The sequence below is a fragment of the Salvelinus alpinus genome, chromosome 30 (assembly GCF_045679555.1).
Source record: "Salvelinus alpinus chromosome 30, SLU_Salpinus.1, whole genome shotgun sequence".
Taxonomy (NCBI): domain Eukaryota; kingdom Metazoa; phylum Chordata; class Actinopteri; order Salmoniformes; family Salmonidae; genus Salvelinus; species Salvelinus alpinus.
Window position 1 is genome coordinate 23,235,229 of NC_092115.1, and position 10,885 is coordinate 23,246,113.

At 40.1% G+C, this 10,885-nt stretch overlaps 1 protein-coding gene across 8 annotated transcripts in view; it reads left to right on the forward strand.

Moving 5' to 3' along the window:
- Positions 1–10,625, forward strand: part of LOC139559745 (high affinity 3',5'-cyclic-AMP phosphodiesterase 7A-like) — a 30,360-nt gene extending 19,735 nt beyond the window's left edge. For 3 of the 8 annotated variants that reach the window (XM_071376049.1, XM_071376047.1, XM_071376050.1), the window contains exons 3-13: positions 2,352–2,438; positions 3,821–3,975; positions 4,083–4,146; positions 4,469–4,564; positions 4,725–4,825; positions 5,103–5,234; positions 5,521–5,612; positions 7,755–7,899; positions 8,173–8,269; positions 8,399–8,479; positions 8,783–10,625. In XM_071376049.1, coding sequence (XP_071232150.1) covers positions 2,352–2,438; positions 3,821–3,975; positions 4,083–4,146; positions 4,469–4,564; positions 4,725–4,825; positions 5,103–5,234; positions 5,521–5,612; positions 7,755–7,899; positions 8,173–8,269; positions 8,399–8,479; positions 8,783–9,009 — 1,277 coding nt within the window. In that variant the 3' untranslated portion in view covers positions 9,010–10,625. Of the gene's footprint in view, positions 1–369; positions 549–2,348; positions 2,439–3,820; positions 3,976–4,082; positions 4,147–4,468; positions 4,565–4,724; positions 4,826–5,102; positions 5,235–5,520; positions 5,613–7,754; positions 7,900–8,172; positions 8,270–8,398; positions 8,480–8,782 lie in introns of those variants that run through there. The other 5 variants (XM_071376046.1, XM_071376048.1, XM_071376053.1 and 2 more) reach the window with 3 other exon arrangements.
- Positions 10,626–10,885: the final 260 nt, after the last annotated feature.

Sequence of the window (10,885 nt, forward strand, 5' to 3'; positions counted from 1 at the left end):
TGATATTTTTTTAGCACTCCATGAATATTTTAACATATCGTATGACCTTCACCTACCTTTTCACCATCCATAAGGATATTGATTATTTAAGAAATGGTTTGATGTGTGTTTGTTATTCAGTAGATACAGTGCCTTGCAAAAGTATTCATCCCCCTTGGAGTTTTTCCTATTTTGTTGCATTACAACCTGTAATTTAAATAGATTTTTATTTGGATTTCAATGTAATGGACATACACAAAATAATGCAAATTGGTGAAGTGGAATGAAAAAAGTTACTTGTTTCAAAAAATGAAAAATGGAAAAGTGGTGTGTGCATATGTATTAACCCCTTTGCTATGAAGCCCCTAAATAAGATCTGGTGCAACCAATTACCTTCAGAAGTCACATAATTAGTTAGATTGCACACAGGTGGACTTTATTTAAGTGTCACATGATCTCAGTGTGTATATATACACCTGTTCTGAAAGGCCCCAGAGTCTGCAACACCACTAAGCAAGGGGCACCACAAAGCAAGCGACACCATGAAGACCAAAGAGCTCTCCAAACAGGTCAGTGACAAAGTTGTGGAGGAGTACGGATCAGTGTTGGGCTATAAAAAAATATCCAAAACTTTGAACATCCCATGGAGTACGATTTTAAATCCATTATTAAAAAATTTAAAGAATATGGCACCACAACAAACCAGCCAAAAGAGGGCCGCCCACCAAAACTCACGGACCAGGCAAGGAGGACATTAACCAGAGAGGAAACAAAGAGACCAAAGATACCCCTGAAGGCGCTGCAAAGCTCCACAGCGGAGATTGGAGTATCTGTCCATAGGACCACTTTAAGCCGTACACTCCATAGAGCTGGGCTTTACGGAAGAGTGGCCAGAAAAAAAGCCATTGCTTAAAGAAAAAAATAAGCAAACGTGGGAGACTCCCCAAAGCATGTGGGATACTCCCCAAACATATGGAAGAAGGTACTCTGGCTAGATGAGACTAAAATTTAGCTTTTTGGCCATCAAGGAAAACGCTATGTCTGGCGCAAACCCAACATCTCTCATCACCTTAGAACACCATCCCCACAGTGAAGCATGGTGGTGGCAGCATGTTTTTCATCGGCAGGGACTGGGAAACTAGTCAGAATTGAAGGAATGATAGATGGCACTAAATACAGGGAAATTCTTGAGGGGAAACCTGTTTCAGTCTTCCAGAGATTTGAGCATACTGCTAAAGCAACACTCGAGTGGTTTAAGGGGAAACATTTAAATGTCTTGGAATGGCCTAGTCAAAGCCCAGAACTCAATCCAATTGAGAATCTGTGGTATGACTTAAAGATTGCTGTACGTCAGCGGAACCCATCCAACTTGAAGGAGCTGGAGCAGTTTTGCCTTGAAGAATGGGAAAAATATCCCAGTGGCTAGATGTGCCAAGCTTATAGAGACATACCCCAAGAGACTTGCAGCTGTAATTGCTGCAACAGGTGGCTCTACAATGTATTGACTTTGGGGGGTGAATAGTTATGCACGCTCAAGTTTTCAGTTTTTTTGTCTTGTTTGTTTCACAATAAAAATATATATTTTGCACCTTCAAAGTGGTAGACATGTTGTGTAAATCAAATGATACAAACCCCCCCAAAAATACATTTTAATTCCAGGCTGTAAGGCAACAAAATAGGAAAAATGCCAAGGTGGGTAAATACTTTCGCAAGCCCCTGTAAGCAATCTCTCTGCTGCTGCAATGTACACAAAAGATTGGAAATGAAAGACATCTGTGGGTATTCTTACCCTTTCTCAGTCAGTATAGCTAGGTATGTGTTTCGGTTTTAAGATCCTTTATTCATGGTCTCTTATGAATACAGGTTCTTAAACACTTACTCTTTCTTATTCCGTATGGATAACAGTACTTAAATATATGTTATATCACAGGTGAGGAATGTAAGATATAAGATGTCTCCTAACTAGATAACATATTGTATTACCTATTAACTACATAACTCTTATCTGGTAAAACTGCAGAGTCTGTTTTGATCTAGTCTGAATAGAGAGGCCTGCCTCTTCTCCAGCTCTACACTGACACCAGTGTGAATACTAATAGTCACTTTGGCACTGTGTCACAGCCAGGCTTCCTGCTTAGCTTTTGTCTGTGTCGCCTCAGCCTTTGCTTCCCAAATGGCACCCTATACCCTATAAAGTGCACAACCTTTGATCAGATGCCTTTGGGGCCCTGGTCAGAAGTAGTGCACTGCATAGGGAATAGGGTGCCATTTGGGACAGAGCCTCAGTCTTAACAGGCCCAATGATTTACTAAATAAAACCCCTCATTATTGCAAGTACCTTGAGGACTATGTTTTCCCATTCCTTCTAGGAGATGTGAGAGTCAGAAGCCAGGTGGGGTTTGAACCAGAGCGAAGAGGGTCTCATCCCTACTTGTATGTCGATTTCCGAACTTTGCACTGTAAGTAAGAACCAAAAACTCCCATTTCAATGTGCCACCATCCCTTGAAATATCTTCTATCAATAAAGAAGCTGAACCTTTTTGCAATCCATGATTTGTTGCTCTTATGATAGAAGTAACCCTTTGTCTGATACATAGACGTATGAACTAAATGGCAGATACTGTATGAAGTAAACACTAAACATCACTCATGTAAATGTAGGTAGTGCATCTAATGGATATGAAACTTGAGTGTTATTCTTGCTACTTTTAAACTGTCATCTGCTTGAATTAATGAAATGAAAGCATTTATGATATTAGTCACTTGTCAAATTGAATTGTCTGAAAAGGTCTAAAAATACCATTGTTCAAAGTGTCTCTAACAAATTGATAAATGGAAGCCATCCAGCTGGCTGTCCTATTGATGTGATCTTATGTATTGTGTTTGCTGACTGTGCAACATTTTCCAGCAATCGATATTGCATTTTAGAATTGTTGGGGACCATCGCCTGTTAGACATTAGACATTAATTTGTTCTGGCTCTGTCTGTAGGTGCCTTGATCTTTCGAATCATTTTCTAGAATGCTAGTTTGCTGCAAAAAAGCTTTTTGAGGCTTGCTAGTCTGCCATGGTTGGTGAGTGAGCGTTGACAATGCAGGACTGAGATTGGTGGGCTGCCAGCTGGCTAGAGAATGGACTGCTGTGTCAGCAGCATGTCTGCACACTCACACCCCTTTGCACTAGTCACAGTGGTGGGGGTGGCCACGGTATGGCAGGCTCAAATCCTCTGTTTGTCCTCTGTCCGGGCAGATGGAATTTTAGGGCTACTCACTGTTTGAATTGGCTTGGTAGTCTTCCTTCGTCTTTTCATCAAGTTTCACAGTAAACATAGGTTATTCACACTCTGTCAAATGCATCTGTTGTATATTGATGTTAGTACAATAAACCAACTAACAGTATTAGCCCGATTTGTTATTGACTTATTGTATTGGTGTGTATTTTACGTTGTCCTGAATGATATGCAGTGCTATGCTTTTAATACAGAGAGTGTACATTCCTTTGTTTTATAAGCAGATGAAGAGTATGGAATTCTGTGATAGAATTTTGTTTGAAAACTTTTTAATGTTCAAGACCTCAAAAAGCCAACAGACAAATCCTGGTGTTTGTTTTAACAACATGTGACCTAGCTAGCTGACTGCAACTTGAAAGTAGACTTTATGGAAAAGAAAGAAAATATGGACATCTCCTGAAATCTTCTTGAAAGATAATGCAACAAAGCATGATGTTACTCTTACTTGAAATGGATTCAGTTGTTAGCTATATAAACTTGGCTTAGCTTTAAAAGAGAGTCGGTGCATTTCACCATAGCTAATGTAAATGGTTCTGTACTTCTGTTTCCATAGCCCGACCTGAGGCTGCGTGGCCTGTGTCTGCCAGGAATGTCCGCAGGCTGCTGAGCTTTCAGAGGTACCTCCACTCGTCACGGTTCTTTCACGGCATCCCAGCCTCCAACCCTCTAGGCTACATCCTTGACGATGACTTCACAGGTCAAGCCAAGGTCAGTGCCACTGCCAATCTCTCTAGCAACAGTACATCTTTTCTGTAGATGTTAGTGTTGTAGTATCACTGAGCAGGCCTAACTGTATAATATTTCATATGTTTCAGTTAATGCTGCAGAAGGTTGGAAACTGGAACTTTGATATTTTCCTGTTTGACAGACTTACGAACGGTACGGTGTTTTCCTAGGTGATTGTTGCCCTCTGCTGTTTAAGAATAGCAGATGCAATACATGTTGGCTTTATGGCTCACCTTGACACATTGCTCTCCATTCTCTATTTGGAGAATGTTCAGTCATGAAACATAATAGTTTGTATAAATTTGGAGAATGAAATGTGATTTTGTTGTGGATGGCGTTTTGCTAGTCAGACTAATTATATGTGGTTGAAATTCAACTTTAGATTGAAGAGTAAGACTGTGTTCCTTGTCTGTTATTACAGACTAGTGTTATTGTGCATTTGTTAATTCATTGTTTCTGTTCTGCTTTCTGACAGGGAACAGCCTCGTCAACCTGACCTTTCACTTATTCAACACTTATGGGTTAATTGAGCTCTTCCAGTTGGACATGGTTAAACTTAGAAGATTTTTAGGTGAGGAAATAAATACATTTTGAAATGATTAAATGCACCATATTGCATTGGGACATGGATTTATTTAAACCCAATATTGTCTACTTGAATGAAGTGGTGATGCGTAGTTGAAACCATCTGCAAATGAACTGAATAACCAATGTGTTTGTGTTGTTATTAGTCATGATTCAAGAGGACTACCGCTGCCAGAACCCCTACCACAATGCAGTCCACGCTGCAGATGTGACTCAGGCCATGTATTGTTACCTGCAGGAGCCCAAGGTGAGAAAAAATGACATGGTTTACCACTAACAAATTGCTCATCTACACCTGAATTATATACTCTGTAAGAATAAGGGCATAAAGTATATCGATACTCGAAACCCTGTATGTGTTTTTGTGTTTGTTTGTTTTTGTAGAAGGATGTGTAGATTCTGGTAAGACATTTGAGCTTGTATCCTTCAGTAAAATAATATGACTCTACAAGTACACCTGGAGAGGTTTGTTCCAACTGACTCTTCGTGAGGAGTCTGATGAGGAGGATTCTGTGTGTTTGCAGCTCGCTGAGACGCTGACCTCCTGTGATCTCCTGCTGGGTCTGCTGGCTGCTGCGACCCATGATCTGGACCATCCAGGTGTCAACCAGCCTTTCCTCATCAAAACAGACCATTACCTAGCAGCACTGTACAAGGTAAGGCCCTATACTGGAAATAACACAGGGGCTCAATGCTGATGCTTGTGGTGATTAAACAATTTCCCAAACTGGGGTCAATAAAGTACTACTCTACTCTCTCTCTACTCGTTATTATTTGAGAGTCTGATGGATAAAATGCTGATGTAGTTTTCCATCAAATGTTGAATGACTTTGAAGTACATGTTAATAGCTGGCATCAGACATCAACTAGCCCATGTACAATATATTGACCTCTGTAATGAGTAATACAAGTATTTTTGGGGTTCTGTTTGCCCTTTTGTAGAATAGCTCAGTTTTGGAGAATCACCACTGGAAGTCTGCGGTGGGCCTGCTCCGCGAATCAGACCTGCTGTCCCACCTCCCCACTGAAGACCGGTCAGTTCAGACAGGGCACCTGCTATATTAAATTCTAACTTTATTTGTCCCCTGAGGGGGAGAGACATTTTTGTTTTGTTACTGGATACAGAGAATGAGAGGCCATCCTCTGAATTTAGTTTCCTCAAATCTGGTGTTTTGATGTGTGCCGTGAAAAAAGTTTGATTGGATTAGGATCGCTATGTAATGTGCTTGATTTGGATATATGAGATGCATGTGATTACTGCCAGTGATCAGATCTAGTCTATTTAAAACTACATCTACATCCACTAAGACATTTAGTTTATGTACACTACTGGCAAAAGTTTTAGAACACCTACTCATTCAAGGGTTTTTCTTTATTTGTACTATTTCCTACTTTGTAGAATAATAGTGAAGACATCAAAACTATGAAATAACACATGGAATCATGTAGTAACCAAAAAAGTGTTAAACAAATCAAAATGTATTTATATTTGAGATTCTTCAAATAGCCACCCTTTGCCTTGATGACAGCTTTGCACACTCTTGGCATTCTCTCAACCAGCTTCACCTGGAATGCTTTTCCAACAGTCTTGAAGGAGTTCCCACATATATGCTGAGCACTTGTTGTCTGCTTTTCCTTCACTCTGCGGTCCGACTCATCTCAATTTGGTTGAGGTCGGGGCATTTTGAAGGCCAGGTCATCTGATGCAGCACTCCATCTTTTAAAAAATGTATTATTTCACCTTTATTTAACCAGGAAGGCCAGTTGAAAACAAGTTCTCATTTACAACTGTGACTTGGCCAAGATAGAGCAAAGCAGTGCGACACAAGCAACACAGAGTTACACATGGGATAAACAAACGTACAGTCAATAACACATCACTCTCCTTGTTCAAATAGCCCTTACACAGCCTGGAGGTATGTTAGTTCATTGTCCTGTTGAAAAACAAATGATAGTCCCACTAAGCCCGATCCAGATGGGATGGCGTATCGCTGCAGAATGCTGTGGTAGTCATGCTGGTTAAGTGTGCCTTGAATTCTAAATCAATCACAGACAGTGTCACCAGAAAAGCACCATCACACCTCCTCCATGCTTCAAAGTGGGAACCACACATGCGGAGATCATCCGTTCACCCATACCACGTCTCACAAAGACACAGCGGTTGAAACCAAAAATCTCCAATTTGGACTCCAGACCAAGGGACACATTTCCACCGGTCTAATGTCCATTGCTTGTGTTTCTTGGCCCAAGCATGTCTCTTCTTATTATTGGTGTCCTTTTAGTAGTGGTTTCTTTGCAGCAATTTGACCATGAAGTCCTGATTCACACAGTCTCCTTTGAACAGTTGATGTGTCTGTTACTTGAACTCTGTGAAGCATTTATTTGTGCTGCAATTTCTGAGTCTGGTAACTAATGAACTTCTCCTTTGCAGCAGAGGTAACTCTGGGTCTTCCATTCCTGTGGCGGTCCTCATGAGAGCCAGTTTCATCAAAGCGCTTGATGGTTTTAGAGACTGCACTTGAAGAAACTTTAAAATTCCTTGAAATGTTCCGTATTGACTGACCTGAAAGTAATGATGGACTGTCGTTTCTCTTTGCTTATTTGAGCTGTTCTTACTGTAATATGGACTTCGTCTTTTACCAAATAGGGCTTTCTGTATACCCCCTACCTTGTCACAACACAACTGATTGGCTCAAACGCATTAAGAAGGAAAGACAGTCCACAAATTAACTTTTAAGAAGGCACACATGTTAATTGAAATGCATTCCAGGTGACTACCTCATGAAGCTTGTTGAGAAGAATACCAAGAGTGTACAAAGCTGTCATCAAGGCAAAGGGTGGCTATTTGAAGTATCTCTTTTGATTTGTTTAACACTTTTTTTGGTTACTATGTGTTATTTCATAGTTTTGATGTCTTCACTATTATTCTACAATGTAGAAAATAGTTTAAAAAATAAAGAAAAACCCTTGAATCAGTAGGTGTTCTGGAACTTTTGACCGGTAGTGTAATACTAACTATGGGGTCCCAGATTTAGCTCATTTAAATGTATCTTCAGACTTGTGTAATCACCCATTGCAACATTGCAGTAAAAAAGGCCTTTTCGTTTGTTTATGAAAATAACTGTTTCATTACTGTATATACTAATAAATATTGATTGGATGTTGTTGTCATTTAGATTGAACATGGAGGAGCGGCTTGGATCCCTGATTCTGGCTACAGACATCAGCAGGCAGAATGACTATCTTTCAGAGTTCAGGACACACTTGGACAAGGGAGACCTCTGCCTCACTAACGGAGGACATCGACACTTTATCCTTCAGGTGAGCAAGGTGTTTCCCACCAAACAAAAGCAGCATAAATGACTGTACTATCCATCACCCTTTTGAACTGTTGTGATGTGATTTGTGGCATTAAGAGATCATGTGAATCTCTGAGGGACTGAAGTGTTGCAAAATGTGCAGTTTGAAACAGTAAAAGTGAATCATCCATGTGGTTGAGGCTGATGGAGAGGAAAGAGAGAGACCGAGACAAACTGAGTTATATGTTGTCCTTTTCCTGAGTCTCCACTCTGTTTTCCTCATTGACCTTGTAAGATGGCTCTGAAGTGTGCGGACATTTGCAACCCCTGCCGACCGTGGAAACTCAGCAAACAGTGGAGCGAGAAAGTGACAGAGGAGTTCTTCCACCAAGGTACTATACCCCGAAACTCTGTACTGGGCTAATCCTCTCTGATCTTAATCCAGGTGTTTATTAAGAGTGCACACAAGCGTGACAGTGCGGTTTATATACTAAGTATTAACCAATCCTTCTTTTCATCAGGTGACATTGAGCGGAAACATCATCTTGAAGTAACCCCACTCTGTGACAGGCAATCCAACTCGGTTGCCAATATACAGATTGGTAAGGTTACCCCTCTTAATCTAAGTCTGCATATGATTAAGTATATAATTAATTTATATTTTACTATGATTTAGTGACCTGTCCAGGGGTGTACTTGTACATCAAGCTGCCTCATGCTACAGTCATCCTCCTGGCCTCTGGCCGATTCTGGCTCGGATAAGGCTACTGACAATGATTTCAAATGTGCTCCTACTTAATATTTATACATTTGCTTGTGGTTGGGTTTTTCTGCTTCTGACCTTAGCAGCATTGTGTGATTTATTGTCAGAACTTGCTCTGAATGAGAGATGTCTTCTCCTTTAGGCTTTATGGCGTACGTGGTAGAGCCTCTGTTTGTGGAATGGTCACGCTTCTCCAACACACGGCTGTCCCAGACCATGATGAGCCACCTGAGCCTGAACAAGCAAGGCTGGAAGGAGGGGAGGGACAAGCAGGAGGTTAGCTCTAGTAGGGCCTCAGAGGAACAGAGGACTCCTCCCACCAAAGACTCAAACTCCAAAGTATTACCTCAGGGAAGCAAAGGGTCATGACATGCCAAGCATGACTGGCGCCCACGGTGAGGTGAGAAAGAGTGAAATGAATCTCCGCATCCGACAGAAACGACATTACCCAGCACTCCCTGCAACTCAGCCACACGCTCCGCATCTAGGTTAACCACTGTTTTTGTTTTTTATGTAATTTAACTTAATTTATTGAATTTGGACCTTTTACTTTAACATAGAGCAATACATATATACCTCATGTTGCTTCTGCTGTATGTATTTTTATTTAATTTTGTACTGTAGTTCTGCTCTGACATCACTAATTTGACACGTCACCCTTTTAACAGAGACCTGAAGGGAATGTTTTCAACAAGACCCTTCTGATTAAAGTGCCATTTGCAAACATTTTGTTAATGTTTTTAAAGTGGGGAAACCTTGTATTCAAAGAGAGAGGTTCATGTTGAATGAATGAGACAAGCTTCTGTGTGTTGCTGCATTTCAGACTAATAGTAATACTTCCTCGTACAAGAAATGTGACGAGCCCACTTCACTGGTGCCTCTGAAGACTGTTTACAAGCGTCTTTTGTGCTGCATTTCACATATTAAACATTGGTTCTGTAAAAAAAAAAAGCTCATACTGTATGTGAATAACCACTCACATGAAGTACTTGTCCTGTTGACAACACACTGAACAAACATCTGATTGCAGAACAACACAAATGCCCTGAAAGGACTGTGATGGTCCGTTCGTTGCTCCTTGCACTGTGAACTATAACGGGTTTTATGACCCAATAGTCAGTCAGCTCAGAGACTACTTGTGTGAAAAAAGGCCATTGGATGTGGTATGAAATCAATGTATTTCTTTACTGATATGGTGTACAGTGTTGGGGATTTAACCGTAGCCTAATAACAATGTTTTGTAATGGGGAAACAGGGCATGCGTGTGGCCTTAACCATAGAATCTAGATTCTATTTTTATGGCATTAACATTCTTTCAACACTTGAATAACCACTCTTCCATACTAGTAACAGATGACCTGAGTTGAGGGTATAAACAGCATGACTACTTATTAAAGTTGATATTAGGTGGTCTGCCTCTGGTAGGGCTATGCCATGATCTACAATGTTATTTTAGAGAGTCGAAGCCCTTTCTAGAATGCAAACAGACAACTTTTAAGACTGGCAACAGATACCTTTAAACTATGCACAAAACTAAGTGACCAAACCAGTTATTTTTTAAATATTTTTTTTATAAGGTCGATCGTCTTCTCTCAATGCATTGTCCAACTGTTTGCCTCTGGTGTGAAAAGGAAATGACTTGGCATTAGTAGATTGGACAGTGATCCAGTCATAACATAACATTCCATATTTAATTTATTTTTGGTATTGTTTTTTGATTCTGTACACAAGACACGATTGTGTCTCTGGTTGGACTTTCAGTATATCGAATGAAAACCGGTGCTTTTCATATTATGGCAAAAATTTGTATTTTCTGGTTACTATTGCAAGACTGTTTGATAAAACTGTTTACCATTTTGATGTAAGTCATTTTTGGGTAGGAACTTTTGTGGCAAACTATTTTGTGAAAAGCTTTGACAAATTGATATTTTGATACATGCCAGTTGCAGTTACATTTTCATTAATAAAACAACTTGTCACACTTATGCGTTTGATTTATTTTCCTCTGTACAGTTTAAAGCCCCAGCCATTCTTTACAGTTCTACAAAGAATGTTCTATTCTCTCTGGGGTTTTGCATAGAGGAGGGATAAATAAGAGTGCAAAGGCATGATTGGGTTTTGATAGTGTCGATTTAGATTTTTTAAATTAAAGATACTGATAAAGGTTTCCCTTTGATCTGTGGTTTTATTGTATCGACATATCACTTTGTAGAGGTCTGCCATTAATACAGATCTAGTAGGCTAG